Raw genomic sequence first — 25,420 nt, forward strand, 5'->3', positions numbered from 1 at the left:
ATCATCATCATCATCATCAACATCTATCATTAATTTGTGTTCCAACTTGCTTCAAGCTGATGCCAACAGCCATCTAATCATACAAACATGTCTTGAGTGAGTTGAAAGAGATATCTCAAGAAATTAGATAACTCCATGTCTTATCCCGATGGAGAAATTAAAGGAATAGTTAATACAACATAATCATAACATCTGTTCATTGTACTATTGCTATTTCCATGCATGGCCAGATCAGTTACGTATTGAATGTTGTTTTTTGTTAGTTACCTTAGGAGACAAAACAAATCAAATTAAGATAAAAAATCATGCCTGTAGAGAAACCTCTGCATATTTATATGATAAGTTAATTACCCAATGACAATTTCTGTGTCTTAAAAATGTTTGTTTTCTCTGGAATGTACGGTTCAGCTAGCGATTCCAGCTGTTTTCTCTAGTCGTCAACCACTAACATGAGGGGCTTGATATTGAAGAATACAACATAAAGGTGTAGCTAGCATATATATGTATAATGCTTGGTGAGCTGAATGCATTGGAGATCTGATAAAAGACTTGTCATCCGTGACTTATTTGTCTGTTAAGATGCTTCTCCATGAGTAGTACGTAGTTCCCATCAACATGATTCTTGAGGTGAGGATTATAAAATGAGATGTGTCCAAAGCTTAAATTTCCAGGAATCCATTTTATGTTTCTGATTGTTGTGCAAATGGAAGGGAGAAATTATATATATATATATATATATATACATATATATATTCAGGTTTTAATGAGAGTGTGATTGAAGATTGAGGCATGCACAATGGTCCACCTAGAGGCTAGTATGGATGACATTGAAAAATATGATGTGATACCTTAAGATAAGAAAGCTATCTAACTTTCCAGATAAGGACAGAGCAGCAAAGCTCCATGGCAAAAATCAAATCATTAAAGTTAGCTATGCTACACTGTGGCCTGTACATATACATAGAGGGTGCATATATAGAAACCTAAGCATGACAAATTGAGTCTTACAATCAAATCTGGGAAGATACACATGGACTATGTGGCATGACGAGAAACTGTGTTGATCAGGCATTTGTTATAAGAACTTGACCTAGAATACAATCAGACTGTTGACTTTGAAGGTTGATATGGAAATGCAGTAAACTCTTCTAAAAGGAGTTTTTAGTTTAGTTTTTTTTTTTCTTCAGACATCTACAAATAGATTGATCAGGTCGAAATCAATAGAAAAGCTACTTTATTTATTCTTGGATCAGAAATATGATCCCTATTTGTTTTACGTCTACATAGTAGGAAAGGATGTGACTTGAAAATTTCAACTTCACTCATGGTTAATCCATATTCTTTCTTGAGTAAATTATCAAAGATCAAATGAGAATAGGCAGTTTTAACTCCTTTAACAAAGCAGTTTTGATAAGAATGAATTCATTGGGTTAGCAAAATAAATGCATATATACCTGCCTTCCAGTCTTCAATGGCATTCATGCATATGTTCCCCCAACCAAAGCTTCTTTTAATGATTTTCCAATGTCCTCAATTGCTTTCTTGCTATGCCTACTTATTCATATGGTTTGTATTTTACATTTAAGGAAAACACTATATATATATATATATATATATATATATATGTTAAAGCAGCAAAGCATGATCGGCTAATATTGTACGGACATGTTAAAAATAATTAAAATCTTATAGTAATTTATTTTCCCCATGTCCCCATAGGGCTTTTGTGGTCTTATAGGTTTATGAGTGCGATACGTTTGCTGATATGGTCATAAGGCTGCATGCTGTTGGCCTGCGCACCAAAGAAATAAAGTTTGAAGCAGAGGGAGCAGTAAGATTATCAAAACATTAAGGTATGGAGATTAAAATCTATTCATTAATTTGTATTGATAATTTTAAAAACAAAATTCAAGGTATAGGATAAATAGGTATGCAATAGTTAAGTACAATTCATGTCTATCACAGTATAGACCAGCATTAATAAAAGTACCTTCGGTAATCTAATTTATTGGACAGATTTTCCTGATAATTTTCATAGAAAATTCTAACCAAATCCCAAGTTTCCACAGGAGCATGTCTTCAATTGATATTAAAACAAATTTTCTCCTCAAAGTTTTTTTTTTTTTTTCTGATTTATTTGTTCTCATTAATAAAACAATTCATTACTGTAAATTTTTTTAATATTATCTTAATCAGTGTCTAATGACAATGGTTAACATTTCTCTATAACTATATATATAACATGAAAAATTGTCTTCCGCCTCAGTAGATGACAAACTTGATATTGAGTTTGTTCTCTTAATTGTTTTCAATAATATATAATTTATCTATTTTGTCTCTGATTCATCAGACAACTTTATATCTTAGTAATAAGAAAGAACACAGACAGTACTCAGAAATAAGTGAATGACTCAAAGCACAAATTCAAATTCTGATAAACTTCATAGAAGAAATACAATAACAATACTCAATCCACTCATCCATTAATTACCAGAGAGGATTCATCACACAGAAATCAAGCTGAAGATAGCCGTAGAGTTGTTTGACATAATTAGGAAATAGGAAGGGTTCATCAACATTGATCATTGATAAAATTTGTGGAATTTGCTGGCAACAGCAGAATTTTCTTGGTAATGTGAATGCAAACCAATGTCTGAGGTGGACATAAGAATTGAAGTAGGGCTTCTTCCTTCATGGGCAACATTTGAGGGGGTCATCAAGTTATGGTTCATTATTTTTGCATATGAGTTGACCAAGAGGTTTGAACTAGGGTTTTCCCCTTGGGTCATAAAAATAGGACGAGACTTATGGTCTTGACCATTTGGATCCGTCATGAAAATTATACTAGGGTTTTGTTCTTGGGCATTACCTGTTGATTCCTTGATGTTTGTCATCGAACAGTAATTGTATTGGATCCTTTCATTGTTCATGCCCCAATCTCCCGAAAAAACTGCACAATTTTCCTCTGAATTTTCTCCGCTTGAGTCTGCAATATTGTTGTGCGAGTAACTGAACATAGATGACGATCTTGTTGCTCTAGCGATACCCAGAAATTTCTCAAAGATGCTTGCAGAATCCATTTGATGTTCTAGCAAGTGTACAGCATTTTCGTGGCGTTGTTCTTCTTGCCCGGCCACTACCTTGTGACAAGAGTTTGTTTGAGTAGAGGGAGCCGAATTTTCACCAGTTTCAAGGGGACTTGAGGACCGCAACCACTCCAATTCATTAGGGTTCGACTCATCTGAGCATTTTTTTGATTTCTCAAGCCCTCTCATCTTCATTTTCTCTCTAGTTCTCTCCCTTGCTCTTGCCCTCGCCTTGTCCCTGGATTCTCTTGCAACAGGATTGAATGACACTTCACGTGAGTTTCTTTCCTTCGTCTCTCTAGCTTTAGTGGTACTCCTCATAGATTCACCTCTTGCCATAATTACGCCTTGATGGTCTCCCATATTGTCTTCACACTCTTTGGCTGCTGAGACTACTTCACTTTCAGAGGTAGATGACACGCTCTTTCCACCTCCACTGCAGCTGCGGTTCATGCCGGGGAGGTTTTCTGTGAGTTCCTTGATAGCAGCCTTGGATTGAGAGAAAAGCCATTCAATAGTTCTGCTTGCTTTGTCGAAGCCTAACATGTCCTGAAGATCAAAAAACTTACGGGCAGTTTGAAGTGACAACCTCATACGCCGATCTCTTGGACCATGAGCTGTATAGATCTTGCTGTGTCTGTCTTTCTTTCCAGCTCTCTTTCGAGGAATCCCCTGTTTTGCTCCGTTAACGGTACTTCTCTTCCTATTGGTGGTGACCTTTTTGGTTTCCTTTGTTGGAGAAGCTGCGTTAACCTCAGAATATGGCGGTGCCATGTTACTACTGGTGACCAAGATTTGTTGTTGTGCTTGTGATAACAGGTGACTTATGAGCAAACCATCATCATCATCATCAATGAAGGGTGCAGGTAAGTACCAGAAAGGATGGGGAGAATCCTCCAGTGATGAGCCTACATGGTGTTTATCGCCTAAAAAAGAGCTTCCAGGCATGGTATGGGTGGTTAAGGGAAAAGGGTTGTAACTGTTGCTTGAAGGAAACATGGCCGTAACAACAGAAGAAGTTTTCTCGGTCTAGCTGAGGCTGAAATATTACGCTAGGAGCTGGCATTTATTGGAGACAAAAGTTATAATTCATCTTTTGTAATGGGGGAAAAGGTTAACTCAGGGGGCAGCTTGCAAGAAAATGAGAGAAAAAGAGAGAAGGGAATATGAATATGAAGTGAGGCCCAAGCTCCGGTACTGCGACACTTCACGTGGGTGCAGCTAGTTGTTTGATAGCAACCCTTCCTCTTTCTTTCTTTTCAGATAGAAAGATATGAGAGAGAGAGAGAGAGAGAGTCAAGAATTACAACAGGGAGAGGCGAGGGTAGACATGGCCACCTCTAGAAAACCTAGGTAGGGAGAAAGAAAGAAAGAAAGACAAGGACAATAATTAATTATAGCTAAAGAGAGAGGGATATGTACATACATATTGTAGAGGTAGAGTCTGCTTTTTCGGCCAGTGTCCATAGTTGGGCAAAGGGCTTTTTTGACTGGAAGACCAAATGTCGCTTTCGCGGTTTCATTTCCCTCTCATGACTGCCTTCACTTTATTATTATTATTATTATATTTTCGTTGGGATGCTTCCGGTATCATTTTCCTCCTCCTCCTTGAGCTGCCTCCTAATTATTTCCAAAACAAGTTTACTCTATCACCCAAATTCGTTTTCGGTCTTTCTTTCTTTTCTCACTCCTTTTTTTTTTTTTGAACTTCAATTGTATAAAAAAATATTTGTCCAATCACGAGATGACATACTTACAAAATTTTTAATTAATTAAAAAGTTTTTAACTGATAAATTTTTATTATTATATAAAATAATGACAACATTAATTATAATTAATTAAATATATAATTTGATAATTAAAAATAAATATACTTGTTCTAGTCTATTAAAATTCAAGAACTATTAATGTGGTCAATCAAAATTCACCAATGAGTTATTCAATTTATCTCTTAATTAAATTAAAATAATTTTAAAATAAATTCAAATTTCAAAAATTTATGGACCATCCAATTAAATTTCACCTATAGTTACATTCTTTTGGAACTCCCTCACCTAATGTTATCTAGTACTCTAAATAGAGAGCTCCTCTAAACCATTTGAAATAAGTTTTTTTTGGAGAAAGAAGGCTAGAGTTTCCACGACTTCGAAAATGAAGATCCAAAAATTAAAAAAATTTTTTTTTAAAGAGTGAAAATATAAAAACCAAGAATCTTGAGTTAGAGATATTTATTCAGTCCATTGATTAATTTTGAGCTAAATTATATAAAATTAAATTAATTGAATTGTATTATTTTATTTTTATTAATTGAACTAAATTTATTAATTTCAAAAATTAACTAATCGAATTTAATTTGGGTAATTCGATTAATTTTTTCTGTTAACCAAATAATAAATACATTTAAATTAAATTATATTTTAAACTCTTAATTTCTCATATTTTAAATAAAATCAAATAAAATAATCTAATAAAACGTTCAAATACCTAAATATTATGTTAAAAACTCTAATAATATGAAATAAAATTATTCATTTTATGTATTTTTCACTTTATATTTAGATTATGTTGTTAAAATTTTGATTAATTTAATTAATTTAATTTTTGAATTGAATTAATTGAAAATCGAAATTTTGCTAAAATTATATTCGTTAACCAATCAAATTAATTTGATGACCAACCGATTAATCAAATTAAATCAGTTTGATCGAATTAAAACCAAATTATTAACACCCCTATCTTAAAGAAGAAGGCTTCAAGAAATCTTGGGAAAAAAAATCTGAAAATCAAGAAGAAAATCATGGAGAATGAAGACATGAATATCAAGTAGATTGATAGGGGAGAGAAGGTCAGAAGAATTTACAAGAATCCTGAAAAAAAAAAGAAGACTCGAAGAGGTCTTGGGAAATGAAGATCTGGAGAATTTTTTAGGAATGAATATATGAAGATCAAGAAGATGGTTCTTGGAGAACGAAGATATGACATAAATTCAAGATGAAGTCTGAAAAGCAAAATCTCTAAAATTCCAACAAACAAATGCAATAAGGAAGACATGAAGATCAAAACCTGAAGATTCAAAAATCCTTAGATGAGAACCAAATCTCTAGATGGGAACTAAGAACCAATTCCCTAGATGGGAAGTAAGATCTCAATGAAATCCCAAAATTTGAGTCCATATGTCTTTAATTCAAGATTAAATCATTAAGATCTTTGAAGCGAAGTATTTATTTCTTCAATTCAATAATATGTCATTAAATATCCTTGAAATAAAGCCCATACTCTTTCAATTCAAGAATAAGTCTCAAAAATCCTTGAAGTGAAGTCTTTGCTCATTCAATTGGAGAAATAAGACACATGAAGCGAAGTCAATACTTTTTCAATTCAAGAGCAAGTTATCAAAAATTCTTAAAGTGAAGTCTATATTTCTTCAATTTAAGAACAAAGCATCAAGATTTTTGAAGTGAAGTCCATACTTCTTTAAGAACAAGTCAATAAAACCCTTGAAATCTAAATCTTTTCAACTCAAGAATAAGTCATCATGACCTTTGAAACAAAGGCAAAATTTATTCAATTTAAGATCAAATTTTTAAGACCCTTTAAGCAAATTTCAACTAAAATAGAATCATAAGATATTTCTTCGTAATAAGAATTTTTAAAAATTACATTTTAAAAATCTGATAAATAAAATTATTATTTATCTTTAAATTTTTTAATCTTATTTGCGACTCAAAATTTGTGCGTACAACTCTTTTAGCCTCATTTCTCTTGTCTTCTCTATATTGTATTGTACAATATTGTAAGATAATTAAAAAAACTCAACAAATATTGACTTTATATATATCATGATATTTGGCGTACCGATTCTATTATATATCTCATCATCGCTCTACTGAAATAGCAAACTTAAACATCTGCGAAGGACATGCAAATCTATACGACAAAATTCTCACCCACTTTTGGCAGGCACAAAATTTAAGCTGACATGTAATTAGAATATCGAAACAAATTTCACACTATTATTTGCAAATAATCTCAAATATTGGACTAAAATCAATTTAACTCATTCACTATTAAGATTTTTTATGTCAAAAATTGGTATCCACCAGCTAATTAATCCAATCTGTGTGTTCTCTCTAATTAATTTGTCACTCATTATAAATTAATGAATATTAAATTATCAAAGAATTTATATTAGATGTACTATCGATATATAAATTTTATACGTTATCAGTAAATCAGATGATATTATCTTGCTAAATAATTATATCTATCCATTAATCTCTCATGTATCTAATTTTTGTAATTCATGTGTAATTATGGAACTCATAACTTATTTGTTTGAGCTAATTTTGATCTCATATATATTTATTAGTAATAATCATGATTGTGGGTTTTTTTTTTTTATACATGGTTGATGAAATTTTAATATTTTACAAATAAATTAAAAGATAAATGTAATTTTTTGTTATATTAATATTTTAATTATTTTTAATATGCTTATAAAATGATATATATATATATGTATATGAATCATGAATATTTAAAGTCATATAATGGCAATGCTTGCTCATCTTCTTGCCACCATTGAAGTTGCAGCTTTCGCTGGCACATGTGCAGCGCCGCCCAGGTATGACCAAAAAATTAAGAAAGGAACACTTGGTTATGTAATTTACACCACACAAAAAAAAAATATGTTATAAATATGTCAGCATGGCTAGCTAGCTAGTTGTAGTACAACCATATAAATATCCATATCCATAACAGAGTTCGTCAAAACCCTAATGGGCCAGCGCCTACATGTTTTTGAAATTATATTTTATCTTATATATAGATTTCAATCCGATCCTATCATCAGCGAGCCTGGAAACCAGGTTTGTACGGTCTCATATTTAATTCATTTGTTCCATTTTTACATGAAGCTGTTCACAGTGAACAAATAGTTAGCTTGCTTTGCTCCATCTCCCATGCCAGTTTAATTTCTTTCTCCTTTGCCAGAGGCGTACAAAATTAAATTGCAAGGACCACTTGCCACTAAGTACAAAATTAATGCCTTCAACTCATATGGAGCATTTCCCCTTCTTTTGGGATAAGTAATAATGATCATATTGATCTGAAGATCAAAGAAAAATTAATTAAAATATATGTGGGGTTGATCAGATGGTATCCAGCCAAGGTCATAGTAATTATTTACTCCATATTTTCTTGCAAACTATTGGGTTAAATGTTGCTACTTGTCCGGACTGCGGATACTTTCACATAATGGGACGGAAGGTTTCTCATAACGAGAGATAACTGTCAGAGAATTAACCGCTTTGTCAAACATACCAAGCTCAAGCTCAAAAAGGTCTTTTTTTTTCTTTTTTTTTTTCATTTACAAACACTTCACTACACATATATTATACATATACTAATTTAATTAATTAAATAGAATATATATATGACAAAATTAAATTGCAAATTCTTATACGGTATTGCAAGTTACTCCAAGCATTAATTCTTGGATCGCCTTACTTTATCTTCGTTTCGTGGTAGTCATTTACTTTTCTTTCAATTTAGGTTTGCTTTGATGAAAATATACATATTTGGAGATGGATGGTAGGAACCGCACGCATGAACTATCTTCGTTTCATCGGCTGGTCTTGTCCTTTGTGATCGATCTTTCTGTTTTCATGTACTGAAGTTTGAAACTATAGCTTTTTTCTTTTTTTTTGCTACATATATATATATATATATATGTATGTATGTATTTAGATCCCACCGATCCAAAGGAGAACCTTACAAATGTACAAGGATGAAAACGTGGATATATCGCCTTACCATACATAGTAGACTTAGTTGCTTTATAATTTGCTTAGATTGAATTTAAACAATTACTTATAACCTTTTGCTTTTGGGGGGTCTTTCGATATTGCCTTCTGTCACACAAAAATATTGTTTCCCAAAAGCTAAACAAAAGTGATAACCCGTAAAATGCAGATGATGCGTATCTCCATGATCACAGTTAAGAAGTAATACTAGTCCTGATGAGCATGCAAAAAAAAGGAAAGAGAAAACAACCAAGTTGTTGGCAAATTAATAACCCAATTAAAGTCTTCGACTAATTAATTAATAGACATATACATAGCTCTCTATATATGTCCATGTCTTTCATCATGTCTTTTGTTTTAGGTTTATTATGCCTGTTTCTCCCTTTTTTACGCCACTCTGCCAGGGAAGTGGCCCTGGATTGCGGAATGTGAAGGCAATTGAATAAGACTGAACAGCAGATGGATAGCACCTGAAATATTACTTCCTTTTTTTGATTGCAATAACTCATCAGTTTGGGCTGTGTTATTTCTCCATCATGGGATGGATGACCTGCCATTGCATATATATAAACAATTTGTTTGTAGGTTTGTACCCTCACTTCTACCAATGATCATAAGCGAAGCAAACCGCATTTCGTTTTGGCTTATTGGATTGCCCGAAAATATACATATACGTCAGTTAGATTTTGCCCCTCTTATGCTCAAAATTTGACAACCAAGGCGATGGATAGATGACCAGTCATCGATTCCTTTTGTCAGGAGCTCATCTTCCAACTCCTAGCGTGTCGCCCTCCGAAGTTCTTTTTTTTTTTTACCACACTGGCGGCACCGAATTCATTGTATCTGAAAAATCATGTGAGAAAGAGGGCCGGATCAAATAAATCATCAAAACAATTTGCGCATTTAGAAATATACATTCCAAGTTCTAATTGCCTAATAATATTCCACTACTCTTTGTAGCCAACACGAGTAGTGAATATGATCGTACCTACAGATTCTCCTTCAAAGGAAGACGTTAGGCTTCAACTTCCTGATATAGGGACCGATGTATTTTCAGATTATCTAGAGTTTTTAGTACAGAAAAAAATTTGGTCTACTCACTATCATTTGCATATGAACACTTTAATTGCCATATGCCCTTAATAGGATACCATTATAAACCTGCAAGTAGAGAGAAAAAGATGGCAGTGGACGGATAAAATTGTCTTCTATACTTAGTTCGGACTTCAGAGAGCGAGGGCTACCATCCACTTAGGAATCGGATGGATTTGGAATGGTGGAATGGAAGTGATCATCTCCTTTTTCCACGATATGACCAAATGTTGTATAGACAGAGATAGCTACGTTCCTTAATTAGCTTAATTTGGGCCCGGAATCAGCCGGCGTTTATAAAAAAGAAAGCAAGCTTTAATATAAGTTCAGTTTATTGGTTGACGAATAACCGGCCACATATAAATATTGTGGAACTTTACAGACGTTATAATAAATAAACCAACATTTACTTGTTCAGCTATAATTACATAACCATGCATTAATAAGTAGTTTGACAGCCATCCATCAGTATTCACTACTACTTATAACTTATTGTTTGATCCGATGTATAATTATTTATTGTATCAATTTCAGATATATAATTGGATTCCAATTTCAAATTAACACCTCCATGGCACTACAAATTAGCATCTGTTTCAATTAAATAGACTTGCAGCTTAATAGCTCACCGTCACATAATTTGAAGAAACAATCCTATGGCTTTAAGAGGGGAATTTGAGCGGGAGCTAGAACTCGCCGATTATGATATTCAGACATTAATTCCTTTGGGGCATGTGGAATAAAGAAGACGGACAAAAGGTGAGGTATGTGCTTGTTGTGCTGGGGACCGAATACGCCAAAACAAGCTTGGAACTTAGGACAACATCGTTGTAAAGCGAGGTTCTGAGAAAATTAACGACAAAGACAACTTTACATTGGGCTTATTATCCATTAGTTGCAAACGATTTTAGCAAAATATCATAATAATAATGGATCAACACAATATTATCTTGTACTTTACTAAAATTAATGATTTCAATAATCTAGATACATTTTTTTAAAAATTTTTCATTCTTTTGATAACTACTAAATTTAATTTTTCATTGAATATTGACAATCTTTTAAAATTTTAATCTATCTTTATTCTGTTTAATTTCTATTTACTTTGCTATCTTAATGTCATATTACATGCCTTATCTTAATACGAAATCTCAAAGAATCTAGCTTCTTTTCTTTTTATCTATTTTTTAATTCAAAAAAAAAAAAAAACCATAAACATTGTTTGTCATATAACATAATTTTATTGAATATTTACATTACGTGAGCTGTTTGGCAACTGACTAATGATGATAATCAAAAGAAATGAAATATATGATAGAATCAAACTCCAAAATCTTATATCATATATGATATTATATTACAAAATACAAAAGTATCTAATAAGTATTGTTTATATAAATGTTTATGTGGATGGTTTTGCTATTTGACACATAAAAAATTACTTAAAAAATTTACTTATGTGGATATTTACATTGATAATTTTTAAATTGTTAACAACAAATTTTAATTTAAATATGTTATCTTTTTAAATTAAATGAATTTTTAATAATCTAGAAATATATTTTTAAAATTTAAGAATTTCAAATGCAATAATACATTATCTTTTTAAATTTTATATTTTTTGACATATAAGAAATTACTCAATAAATTTGCATTTTTTTATATCCCATGTAAATAATTTTTAAATTGTTGGCAAAAAAATTTAATTTAATTATATTATATTTCTAAATGAATTTTAGAATAATTTAGATATATTTTTAAATTTAAAATTTTCGAATATAATGATATATTATCTCTTAAAACATATTTTTTAATAATTATATATATATATATATATATATATATATATTACAAGGTATGTTATCAGATAAACATGTAGAGGTGGATGTCTATATAGATAATTTATTTTTATGACATGTAGAATATATTTTAAATTCAAACAAAAAGTTAGTATTTATTTTTAAAATTTAAAAAATCTAAAATAGACATCTAATCTAATACACATTACAATCACAAATCAATCTACAAACTTTTTTTTTAAATTTAAAATTTTCAAATATAATTTTTTTCATAAATTTCCTTAAAATTATCTTTTATTATTTGATTTTTTTAAATTAAAAAATACACATATCTATTATATATTACTTTTAAATTCAAAAAATAGTTAATAAGTCTAAAGTCATCTATGCCTCATATTTGTCATTCAAAATTCCTATATCTAGATCGTGTGTCCTTCATCAAAATTTTTTTTTTTTATTTTGCTACTTTCTTTTAAATGTATATTATTATTATGATTTTATTATTAAAAGATCATTTTTAATTTATTTTTTATTTTGCATGCATTTGCTAAATGTTTATTTGTTTTATTCAATAATTTAATCAAGATCACGAAAGTATATAAATACTTTTTATGAATATATTTTATTTTTTAAATAATATACTTTGTTCTTCTTCAAAAAATAATTTTATATACGTTAATTTTTTTGTATACATCTTATCTTTTAAATTTTATTATTATTTTGACTAAGATTGTAATAGTCATGATATGTCAAATAGTTTTTTATAATTTAATTACCTTTTTATTCAAAATTAAAAAAAAAAAGCACAAGAAATGATTTTTCAAAGAGTCCAATGGCAATATGGTCCACAAGCAAGCATACTATATGATAAAATTCAAAGTAAATTCAATTCAATTTAATTTATCATTATTTTATTTTATTTATTTATTATGATATTTACAATAATAAAAATAAGCATAAATCTAATTTATGTTTATGCATATATATTTAAATAAAATAAAATTAGTCAGCTTATAATATAGTTTATTCCATAATTACATACTGTTGCAAAATTTTATTCCATAAATGCTAACAAGACAGATATGATATAATTAAAAGAGCAAAATGAATAAAAGAAAATAAAAGGATGTGCGTGCAAGCGGTGATCAAAATGCAGTCAACGGCAGTCTTTAATGACTAAGTCGCATGGAATCCTATCCTACACCAACCTCAAAAAACAATTTTTTTCTGTTTTAAAACATAAAAAGCGCCTTTTTTTAGTTTTTGTGTCTTTTCCAATTCCTTTTCGTACAGATCAATAGTAGTAATCCCATTAATCGGGTTTCGAATTTCAAAATCGAAAAAAAAAGGTAATTTTTTAAAGAACTTTAAAAGCAAATACCTTGTTTTGTGGAATATCCAAAAATCCTCTTAAGAAGCGAAAGCAGAGATAGAACAGAAATAGATGCTTTGATCCATTGATTTTTATTGTCATGGCTGGGTAAGTGGAGCACTCTCCTGTCTCTTGCTTTGGCATTCCTTTTTTTGTGTAATACCATAAGAAAAAAACTACATCACTTCGGGTTCTTAGAGCAGTTGCTGATGTTACTGTTCCTTGTATTTGATGGGGTTGTGATATTTTTTTGTTTTTGGATCTTTAGCTAAATCCCTCCCTCAACTTTTTTTTTTGTCTTAAAAATATTTATTTATTGATTTTCTGGAAATTTGCTAGAAAGTGAAAAGACCATCTGGGAAGTTGTTAATTCGTTTATTTGTTTGCTTATGATTAGGAGTTTTTTTTTTTTTTTTTTTTTTTTCTTGTTTTGGATGTATGTAGCAGATATAGATGATGTTGGTTTTCTGGGTTTTTGATTTACTAACATGTAAGTGTACATTAATAAGGTGTTTTTTACCACTTAGGTAATGGATTTTCTTTTTCTTTTGCTTTCTTCTTCTTTCTTTGCTTCTTTGATGGAGAATCTGGGAAAGAAAACATTTTGTAATCCGCTCTGTCCTTGATTCCCGAAGATAGTGAAGGCTAGTTCTCCATAATGGTGCTAACGCTTTCTTTCTTCATTTCTTCAATTTTGATGTTCTGAATTGAGACTTTGAATCTTTTTAGATGCTAAAATATGATGGATGATTTTTCTAGAAATTATTTTTATTATTAGACTTTGCTTTTTGAATGTTATGGATCATGCCCTGCCTTTGGGGATTTACATGCGATCTTCATTCATACCTTTTTTTGGGACCATTTGTAATCATCAACAATATACTTCAGCTAGGTAATACAAGTTCTATGTTTCCTGGTGCTAGAAGTATTTCTGATAAGCATCTTAATGTTGTTTCTGGAAAGTAGAAACAATGAAGGTCTCTTTTTGAAATTTCTTAATTAAGAGAGAGAGAGAGAGATATTCTGTCAGTTGAATGTCCAATGATGTTATTGATTCATAGTTGTTGCAAGAGTTTAGTTTGTATATACATAATGTAGCAGGATTGGTGTTTTCACATGGTTTAGGGTTAAGGGTTTTGTTGTATGCCACAGTATTCAGTTGGATAACTTCTTATTTCATGCTATATTTGTCATTGTCTCTAGTCTTTTGATAGTTTGACTTGTTATCCGATATGGATAGGATTATATAATCCTATGGGGAAGGAGAGGATTGGATAATCCTATGTGGATTAGCTTATGTAAAATGAATTGAAACTATTTTTGTTATGCGTGCATCAAAATAAGATAAAATCAAGACAATTTACATATTAGTTTTGTCTTGTCCCATCTTATCCATAATCCTATTTGCCAAATGCAGCCTAGCATTTCTTTTTATTTTTGTCCTACCAATTGATAGCTAGAATCTTACTGTTAGACAAACAGATTTCTGATTTCATTTTAATTAGGCATCATAGACCTACTCATATTTATGACATTTGCTCATCTTTGGGTGCTTATGCAGAACATGGTTGGTGGATGGTAACAGGATTGCAACAAAAATCAGGAGTGCATCTGATCCTGAAAGGGTGACATGGAAAAGCAACCCAACCAGATCTTGTCCTAATTGCCATCATATTATTGACAACAGTGATGTATAAGTTCTATCTTTTCTAATGCTTCAAGTAACATGCTTTCAATACATAAAAGAGATTAGTAACAAGTGTATCTGTAGCACTTAATAATACATTGTCTGTGCAGATTACAATAATGCATCTGAAGATTATGTTAGTAACACAGACCTTTTTTTGAGTTCTTATTACCACCTGCACATCTTCTATGATATTATAAACAATAAAATTAAATTTTCTTCTGGTATTCCTTAAGATATAATCAGACTTACATTACTGCTAGTTTATAGAAGCTAAGATTTTACCATATGGTATCTGAAATAATGGCCATCTGCATATCTGTACTAAAATTTATTCCAGTGTTCTATCTGTCAAGCAAGGTACTCTGTATTGCAAATACTTACTCTACTCTAACTTGTAAAATCCTCATCTCACCTGAACTAACTTCTGTCTTACAACAATGTATCACTTCTATAGGAGCAAGATAACTGCCTATGATTATACATAGTTGTTTACATGTGATGTGATTTACATCTTGCATCACATGTCTAGGTTTATTGTTAATATACCGATGATATTCAATTAAATTTGATGTTGTGCATTTTTATGATTTTGACAGTAACTAGCTCAAGTATCAGTGTTTTCATGGACATGTAAACAAATCTCATGATATTCTGATTCGGCTAGTAAAATGATTTTTCTCTTGCTTGACTTAATAACTATAATTATTAGGGCATTGTTTAATATTCATAACTATGAACAGTACGACATCGGTAAATGTAAACAGCAACTAAAGGTGTATGATTCCAGGTCAATCAAGCATGGCCAGGATTACCGCAAGGCGTCAAATTTGATCCATCTGATCAGGAGATCATATGGCATTTACTTACAAAAGCTGGTGTGGAAGACTCAAAACCCCATCCGTTCATTAATGAGTTCATTCCAACCATTGAAAATGATGACGGAATCTGTTATGCACATCCCCAAAAATTACCAGGTTGGTAAAAGATTAAGGGTTTCTTCTACTCTTATCTCTAAACCTCTTTATTAACATTAATTGAAAAAATTGGAACTTTAGGTGTTAAGCAAGATGGAAATGTGTCACATTTCTTTCATCGAGCTGTCAAAGCTTACAATACAGGAACTCGGAAGCGCCGAAAAATCCATGGTGATGATTTTGGTGATGTCCGCTGGCACAAGACTGGTAGGACAAAACCAGTCTTGTTGGATGGTGTTCAAAGAGGATGCAAGAAGATTATGGTTCTCTATATGACCATGGTCAAAGGTGGAAAACCTGAGAAGACAAATTGGGTGATGCACCAATATCATCTAGGAATCGAGGAGGATGAAAAAGATGGGGAGTATGTTATTTCTAAAATATTTCATCAGCAGCAACAAACCAAACAGGCTGATAAAACTGAGCAAGATTTACCTGAAATGACTGATAGAATGATTGTTAAAGTAGATCCAGTCACTCCCAAGTCTGTGACACCTGATCCTCCACGTACAGGGAGGCAATGTCATGAACATGATCAAGGACATGAGTATACCATTACTTGCGTCAATCCCTCTGCTCAGGTTAATTTCTTATTCATGTTTTCCTAGCTTGCAGCCTTGAAATTCTATATAGATTGCTTTTTATCTACTTCATTCAGTAGGGTTACATTTGGAACCATATTCTCTGCAGCTACCTTCCCACAGCTGATGTGTCAGTGCTTTTGGATTAATTTCATTTCCCTATGATAAAAAAAATTGTTTTCTAGGAGATTGCCATGTGATGAATTGTGGTTAGTAACCAGTCACAGGCAACATAATTTATGTGCACCATAATGTAAGTGGTTGTTTAGAAAGAGGCCCTGATTTTCACCTTCTCTCAGGTTTATTCACCAAAACATCCTACAGTGCTGTATGTAGAAGATGAAGTTCAAACTGAATGGGAAAATTCCAGTCACAATGATCTACCTGAACCAGAAAATCATCTTAATCAGATGTTAGATAACAATAATGATAATCATGCTGAGGAAGACCCAAAATGGTGGGATGGTGAGTCACAGTATTTGTTGGATTCACAACAGCTTGTGGAAGGGCTGTCTCTTTGCGACGAGCTGCTTCAGAGCCAGTCACCAAATAGGGATGCTAATAGTAAGGATGGAGCACTGGACTGCAAACCCCGCCTTTCTGATTATGCTCAGTTAGGAGCAGAACATCTTAAGAAGGATTTGGAGGAGTGTCAAAACCTGGAAGATGATCCAACAAACATAGAGCTTGATACACCACCAGAGTTCCGCCTGAGTCAGCTTGTATGTTGTATACTCGACTTACTCGTTATACTATATAGTGAATATATCAAAACTTCTTGTTTCCCTATTTCCTTAAATTATAATGAACTTGTTAAATGGTGTTGTAGGAATTTGAATCACAAGATAGCTTTATTGCTTGGGGCGGGAGCAAGGTGATCGACTAAATACGGTTGTGATGGATCATGAAGGAGAAAGTATTAAGTATTTTGTTAAAACTTTGCCTGATTCAATGATCAACACTTTTGGTCTATGTCAACTGTAAATTTTGGTGGGAAGCTCGAACTATGTTTAATGATAGTAAAGATACTGTTGGCATTTGACCTGGCGGAGTTGCTGTTTGTACAACTACTGTAACCCATGTGTTCAGCAATGGTAGAAATGAAGCTTTGTGAAGAGGGTACTGTAGATGGTGTGAAGCAAAACGCACAATATTTTGTAAGCTTCTTCTTAATTAATATGGCATTGTTGTTTGCAGTGGTTGAGAGAGTTGATGCTTGTAACGCAACACATGAGAGTTATCAAAGACTTTTTTGCTTCTATATTTGCCAATGTTGGGTCATCGACAAAATGAGGCATGTTAAACGTTGTTCTCATCTCTACAAAATTAATTTTAGATTTAATTATTTCATGCCTAAACTTGCCTTAAGACTGTACTAGTATAAATATGGATTTGTTATATCATACTAATCTGATGGGGAATGTTTGGCAATAATATAGTTTGTTTATAAATATATATATATATATATCTGTAAAACCAAAAAAAAAAAAAAATCCGATAAAATATAATTTGCTGGCTTCGAATGGGTAGGTTGTTCGGCTTGGAGATGGGCTAATCCTCTCACAACTTTAACCATCAGTCACTGTCACTCAACACTGTACAACGGGTAATCATCTGTCAACCGCTTTCTCGTTAAATGCTGAAGTCAATGTGTCGTCTCTACTTTCCCATCATTTTCAGATATCCTATAGGTATTCGGCCTGGCCTGTCCTGGTCGGGCCTCCCTCCCCAGTCCCACCATCATCCTCTTACTTTTCCCGCTCTTACTCCGATCTCATCGCCTTCGTCAAAGACGGTCAACTCGATTTCTGTTTTTACAGCATTGCCACTGACCCTTTCCTCATCGGCTCCCTCGAAATCGTCAAGATCAATCCTTTGTCTTACAACTCCGCCGGAACCGGCGACAGCTACATTCTAGTCAACTACGGGAGACTCTATCCCGTTTCACCACAATTGGGACTCGGTTTCACTTCCGACCCGGACCCATTCGGCCGCTCTTGGCAATCCGATTCTGATTTCCGAACTGCAGATTCTAAGTCCGCTAGAGTTATAACCAGTAAAGAAAAAATAACGATTAACGAACAAACACCGAATTACTTTCCGATGAAATTGTACCAATTGGCGGTGACAACTGACAGTGGTTTGGAATATGAATTGGCAGTTGATGCGAAGCTTGATTATTTGGTGTGCTTTCACTTTGCGGAGATTGATTCGACTGTTAAAAAGGCAGGGGAGAGGGTGTTCGATGAGCTGGTCAGCGAGAAGAATGTGAGTAAAGTGGATACATACAAGGAAGTGGTTGCTGAGAAGAATTTGAGCAGTTCTGTATTGAATGTAAAATTGTTGCCTGTAGTAGGGGCTCCATTGATTGGGCTGGAAAATTACGCTATGGTTTCAGCTGATTTGTCCACCGTTCCTGAGCAAGGTAAAAATGCGGAATTTGTTATGTATATCGACTTTTTTCTTTTGTTGATAATAATATGCATGTTGAGTTGAAAGTTGCTTACGTTAGTTTGGTTTGTCCTTGAATTGATTGGTTTCTTCTGTAAGAAAATTAGACTTTTTGGGTAGTTTTAGAAGCAACAATTTGGCAGCTTTCTGTTTTCAATGATGATAATAACTATTACTATGTTAAAGTGGGTGTGATGGGGAGACAGGAGTTCTCATAAGGAAAACTGAAAACTTTGATGTTTTTAAGTAAATGTTACAGAATTGCTGTTAGGTTAAGTAAATGTTAAAGGTTGCTCTTAGGTTATTTTTAATAGTTTAACATTAGTTTAAGCAAATTAGAAACTAGGTTGTAGCATGTTCATGTTTTTTATTTTCAGGGAATGCTTGGTTGATGGAAATTTCCCTGAGAAATATTATAATTACTCACTAGGGATGGTCATCCTATCACAGCCATCCATCAAGTGGATCTGGCAGAAGATAGATGGCTGTGATAAATATCTGAATTTGGTGAGCGAGAATGGTGAATATATGCTTCGTGTTCTAATTTCATTGGAAACTGGAATATACCCCTCAATGGCCTTAATGTTTGACATTGGAATGAAGGATCGGGACTTCCTTGAAGAACAATGAACGGACTCTTAAAAGGCATATTGATTTTCTTGGTTTAAAAAGTGAATAGGTAGAAAAGTTGAGAAAATTGTAAATATTATTCTTTGGAGGGCACTCTACCAATTGGGCTTGGTCAAAAATCCCTTAGTGATTGTAAGTTCTAATTCTTTCATTAGTGTGAGACTCTTATAAGAGTCTTTTTTTGTAACATTCTTTTCTTTAAGTTCTAGATTTTTTTCCTTAATTAGCAAAAATATTGTTTAATTGGGTTTGTGCTGTAGATTTTTATGTCTTTTTTTTCTATCATTTTTTTTTGCTCTTCTATTAGATAGCTTTTGTCTTAACTAGCATAAATATTGCTTAATTAAGGTTTATCTTTTAGAAATATCAGGATCTTGTTATAAAATCTAAACTGTTAAGTATTAACAGATTTGGATTTTTAGGTGATTAGGTTGTTATTTAGTTCCTAGATTTATGCTCGGGTAGTCTATTTAAATCCTTGTAATTCTCATATCAATCAATCAGAAGTTATCTTCTCTTTCTCCTCTGTTCTGTTCTATTCTGTTTAAATATCTGTATGCATTTTCACTGTCCATATGCTCTAAATCTTTACGGAGTAGTTAAAGATTGATTTTTTGCAGTAACATTTCCTTCTCCATTTCGTACTATTCTTTTAATTTTTCCTTGAAAGTTTCAAAATTCATGGACTTGCAAGGTGGTGGCTCAATCTTGAATCCGTGAATCAACTTTTTTCATGAATTGAATGTATTGCTTTTAAATTGTATTTTGCAGGGATTTGTTGAACAATCAATTCTCAGGTTCCATACCAGAAAGTTTAATGTCTTCAAATCTGCTGCTTGCTTACGTGTTGTTCCCATACTTTTCACAGAATTTAACACTAATTTTTCATTTTTTACATCATTGTTCTGCACATGCTTCTAACGATTCCTTTATTCATGCAAACTAAAATTTTCAATAATTGCATTATCTAAATATGTTTTTGATAAATATTATGATATGCTAAGCCTCTTTGTCTATGCACGGCCATATCTTCTGTAATCTAAGTGAAAATGAGGTCCATTTTATAGTTTCTTCTGTGTCATTTTGCATCTTCATCTTTGACATAGATATCTTCCAATAAATCACATGTTATCTCAAGGGCATTTGAGGGCATCTTATTTAGATGTCCAAACCACCTTAAACATGTTTCTCTAACTTTGTTCTCAATGAGTGCCATGCAAGTCCCTTGTATATTGATTCCCATTTTTATTTCTCCTTGTGTGTACACATCCACTGTAGCATTCTCAGCCCAGGCACATTATATTTTCTGCCAAGTTGATACTTTGTTGCCCTACACTTAGTCCATTGTGGATCATATTGCATGAGTAGGATTTCATGGACCTTATGACTTACATTTCTATGTATTTCCCGATTTTTTTGGAAAATTGATCAAATATACCAAAATTGCTCTCTTGTTTGATCTATTTAAACTCTCTCACTTTCATTATTTGTGTGGCTTTATGTGTCCATGTATTTTCTAAGGCATGTTTCTTTTCTTTTGACATTACAATTTTGCTTGTATATTTTTCAGGAGACTTAATAATAACTTATTGGAAGAGCAAGTACCAGAAGAACTTTATTCTGTTGGTGTGCATGGTGGAACCATTGAGTATGTTATATTTCTGAATTTATTCTTTATTATGTTTTTGTTTTGAATTTCAATAAACTTTCAGAGCTTTAAAATTCATTTCCCTGCATGATATGCCTTTATCTGCTTTACATGCATGCATATAGATGACGGTTGTTTGCATTTTTCAACTTTTTCCCCTTTGTGTAACTTTTCATCATTATGGTCAACTAGTTTAGTGCCTTACAGGAGATATGAATCTTCCTTGGCTTCATTTATTCTTTTCATATTTTGTGGAAAAATTAATTTCTCTTTTCGCCTTGATCTTAACTGTCTGCTTTAATTTCTCTAATTATGCCTTTCAAATTTTATAAATATCTATATTTTTATACAATTTTATTATTAAATTAGCTGTTTTTTTTTCTCCAGTCTCTCTGGTAACAAAGGCTTGTGTAGGGTACCTCCTTTCAGGATTGTCTGTTTTGGGAGAATGGCCACTTATCTAATGGTGGTAAAATTGCAATAGGCCTATCATGCTTCCTTTTTGTTTTAATGCTACTATTCGTGATCTACATATTCTGTACTAGGCAGGGTAAAAATGATTATGATTTTGGTCTACCTTCAGATTTAATGAGTAAGTATTATCTCAGAAGTTCAATTTTATTGGTTGTCTCTGCTTGATTTGTGTTTCAGTATTAAGATAAGTTACACATTTATTCTTGTCATCACATGACCTGCCGTTGTATATATTACAACTATCACTTAAAGAAGCAAAAATTAAAATCGATAGGCTGGTAGAGCACTCATCCGGACTCCAAAAGCTCCAAGCTAACAAATTAATTTTAACTACTAAACTTTAGGACCAGTACTGGACTTGATTCCTGTTTTGGGAGCTAAAGTTCTTATCAATCACATAAAACCTGAGGTAAATTCTTCCAATCTTAAATTTAAAATTTATTAGATCTATCATTGGAATCTTGAATGATATCCCAATCCAGGGCTATGATTCATTGATGGACTCAAATTTAGATAAATCTGATTGACTAATAAGCACAACCAGGACTGTTTAGACATTATATGTTAGTTTATTGCAGGGAATGGGGCCTAAATCTGTAAAGTGACAATGAGAAGTGCTTATTGCTTTTCACAAGATGCCGATTTCCTCTAATGTTTGTTATAGGCTGGTCTCTATTGAGGCAGTTGTCAATAGGCATCTTTCCCTTAATAACTCCCTACATTTTTGCAAAACTGAAAATTTATAACACAATAGAGGCATTGCAGCTTTCCTATGTTCTGCAATAGAGGGCTTGAGCACTGCTGTCACATATTCTTATACTGTAAATTCATTTGCATTTAAATGTGACTTTAATTTTGATTTTAACTTTAGTATGATGTTAGTTTTGATTATAACAGAATAGAGGCATTACATTCAAATGTGACATTAGTTTTATGTTAGACCTTTTTGTTTTTAACAGCTAATCGGGTAGTATGCATTTTGTTTAACTCTTTGCTGTCGTTTTGATTTTAACTTTTGAGAGATAACCTTTTTTTTTTTTTTTCCAGTGCTTGCTGCGAAGTGGAACATGTATCAAAGACAGAAGTCCTTGATGCTTCTTGAAATGGAGAGGCAGCATGCGAAGGGATTGCCATCACTTCCTCTTAATCCTCATTAGTAGCCTTGTTGAAAGGGAGAGTAGTGATTGTGATAGTTGTCCACTCGCCAAGAGGGCATAGAGGGGGCCATGAATGCAATTATAGAGAATACCATAAAAGATGTGAATTGCTGTACCACTTCATAAGGAGTTCGTGAATTTGGCTTCCTTCAACAATTCGAACCAAATGGGGTCTTAGAAAGTTGCATTCTCCGGTAAAATGCATTGTATCTCACTTTTTTTTTCTCACTGATAAACAAAGAGATGAGACCACTGATGTATCATGACCCATTTTGTGACATTGGGTGAGCATTAGATAATAAATCCACACTTCAATTTTATAAATGACAGCACTAATGTAAACCAAGAGGTCCCAGGTTTGTGTCCGCTGCCTGATCAACTTTTAGCTGATTCTTATCACAATACTATACAGCACACTCTTTCTTCTTTTGATTTTAATTGTTTCATAAACTAAATGTTTCTGCATTCAGTGTAAAATATGAACGAACTTGGGCAAGTTGTTTTACTTGTGCTCTGCAAGTCTGCTTTAATTTTCTATTTTCATATTGTAAGCTTTGCCTGTTCTTTGTTATTAAATGAGGTGATTTTTTTTTTCCTCGGTAACTTTCCAAAGCTTGCTCTTCTTGCTTAACGTTGTCTTTAGTTTATTGTGTCTATCCAATTAGTTGCGAGAAAAATATAGAGTGCGGGTTATACAGTCCTCATTATACAAATCTAATTCCAATGGTATGTATATACATGAATTTGGGCAATCCGAAGCATGTAAGTGAAGAGGAATTCAAGCCAAAAAAAGAAGTCGGTTGGAAAGACGTTTTAATTACTGCCAACCAATCTGCACTAAATAAACTCGTGTAGTAGATTTAAGCATTCGACAGACAAAGTCAAAAAGGGTGGCTACTTACAAGCAGCAGTCAGTGCAGACTGCATAAATCAAAGACGAGACAAGTGGGGGGGGGGGGGGGGGGGTGCAGTAGCGTAAGAAAGGGTTTCATACAGCTCAGTTTTTTCAGGTCCAAGAAATCCAATGGCAGTAATGTGATAGTTTCATATTTGATTCGGTCAAAAATGTCAAAACACAAAGCAAGCAATGACTTTGAATCTTTCAAAATCATTATTATTATTATTGGTGAGAAACTATGGGAGAAACAGATGGGAGTTACAGGAACAGGATGCAGCACTAGCGCATCTATTGATTTATCTGGTCGTTTTTATCTTCCATGGTCCATCGTAGGATTAGTCGTCGTTTATTGACTTGTCTCCTTATGCTTAGTATTGAAATGAATTTGATCCTAATGTAGTTCCTCATAAACAAATCTTTCAGACTGGATTTTGTTTATATGCCCCTTATTATGACACCACGTGCTAGTCTCCTTATTCTTCACCATGTTCTTGCGATCTCATTTTCTCTGCTTTTCTAATATTAAGATACATACATACATATATATATATATATTTATATATTCTAAACTCAGTTCAAACTTGACGAAACTGATTACGGGTGCACTGTAGATGCCATATATTGAAATATAAAAAGTGGCTTTGAACAGACAAAGAAAAATGAGATTAATGTAAGGTCGCTGGTTAACCCTCGTTTCATTGAGGCCCCAACTAAACAAACAAAGCTTTAATAAATTTGGCATCAAAATTAAAAACTCTTGGATTTTCCATGAACAATACTCTAATTGTAATTGATTGTTTAATTTTTTTTATGAATTCTTATATCGTGATATTTAATAAAAAAACAGATTAGACTAATCAAAAAGTTGGAGAGGGACTTGAAATTTGGAGTCGGCAAACTTGATAAAGAGAATTTGGATCGCATTAAAACCTTGAAAGGAGGCATTGACTTCACGATGCAAACCATTAACCCAAGTTGACTATTGTTTATGGCAAACTCTGATTTTATTTTAATTTAATGTTTGATTTACAAAACATAGAATAATGCAAGTACGATTTTCTCATGCATTTATAGAATAGAATTATTTTTCTGTCATTTTTTTTCACTTGCCAACTGCAACTATGAATAAGCACACTTTGAACTTTGACCATCAGCTCCGTATTATCTGAATTCACTGCCTTTCGAAAGAAAGAAAGAAAGAAAAAAACTAATCAGAAATCCGTACATCATAAAATTTTCTTTAATACAAAGACAATCAAAGTCTACATGCGCATTTTCTGATGCATATTTCTGTAGATTTCAACTGATTTGTTTAATATTAATTTACATGGGAGAAACAAGGCCACGTAGTCTGATCGAAAGAAACAAACTTAATTTGTACTACGACTAACACTACCATTGTCATTGTGGAAACAATTACCTTTGACAGATAAACATTATTATTGGAACTTAAAATTCGGTTTGGAATAAGGGTGTTTTTTTTTTTTAATTTTTCTTTGTCAGATATTTTTGTTTAGTTGTTGTTTGTTGGTTTCTGCAAGGAAAATGGGATCCAACAGATGTTAGGTGGCACATGTTTTTCCAATTTAATTTTCCCCCATTTTGGGGTCATTCATTCATTCATTCATTTGAAATTAATAAAGGCTTTAGACTACTGACTTTTCTTCTGAGGAGGCTGTCTGTCTGGGCAACAGGAAAATTGAGAACAAGAAAAAATGGAGAAGAAATAACTACTACAACAGCAGCACTAAGCAATTTCTTTT

The 25,420-nt window shown here is 32.6% G+C and overlaps 3 protein-coding genes across 4 annotated transcripts; 2 read left to right on the top strand and 1 right to left on the bottom strand.

Annotated features, from left to right (window-relative positions):
• Positions 1 to 801: 801 nt before the first annotated feature.
• On the bottom strand, positions 802 to 4,581 carry LOC111282944 (uncharacterized). Of its 2 annotated transcripts, XM_089761436.1 has the most exons (2): positions 2,870 to 4,581; positions 802 to 1,792 (listed from the first exon to the last, which is right to left on the bottom strand). In XM_089761436.1, the coding sequence occupies exons 1-2, from the start codon at positions 4,083 to 4,085 to the stop codon at positions 1,770 to 1,772; spliced, it is 1,239 nt and encodes a 412-aa protein (XP_089617562.1). In that variant the 5' UTR covers positions 4,086 to 4,581; the 3' UTR covers positions 802 to 1,769. The 2 variants fall into 2 exon arrangements, with proteins under 2 accessions (XP_089617562.1, XP_022726994.2); XM_022871259.2 differs by lacking the exon at positions 802 to 1,792 and having other exon boundaries at positions 2,124 to 4,576.
• An 8,411-nt stretch (positions 4,582 to 12,992) lies between these two features.
• On the top strand, positions 12,993 to 17,660 carry SOG1 (NAC (No Apical Meristem) domain transcriptional regulator superfamily protein). The gene is made up of 6 exons (XM_022870055.2): positions 12,993 to 13,262; positions 14,716 to 14,845; positions 15,632 to 15,818; positions 15,900 to 16,399; positions 16,699 to 17,121; positions 17,229 to 17,660. The coding sequence occupies exons 1-6, from the start codon at positions 13,255 to 13,257 to the stop codon at positions 17,283 to 17,285; spliced, it is 1,305 nt and encodes a 434-aa protein (XP_022725790.2). The 5' UTR covers positions 12,993 to 13,254; the 3' UTR covers positions 17,286 to 17,660.
• A 317-nt stretch (positions 17,661 to 17,977) lies between these two features.
• On the top strand, positions 17,978 to 23,708 carry LOC111282711 (Di-glucose binding protein with Leucine-rich repeat domain-containing protein; the record flags this gene model as incomplete). The annotated part of the gene is made up of 3 exons (XM_022870923.2): positions 17,978 to 18,824; positions 21,051 to 21,128; positions 22,650 to 23,708. Coding segments are annotated over 3 exons (1,035 nt in total), but the record flags the coding sequence as incomplete, so codon positions are not given.
• Between the last annotated feature and the right edge of the window lie 1,712 nt (positions 23,709 to 25,420).

This window comes from Durio zibethinus, chromosome 5 (assembly GCF_047325235.1).
Source record: "Durio zibethinus cultivar Kanyao isolate XHJ-2024 chromosome 5, ASM4732523v1, whole genome shotgun sequence".
NCBI lineage: Eukaryota > Viridiplantae > Streptophyta > Magnoliopsida > Malvales > Malvaceae > Durio > Durio zibethinus.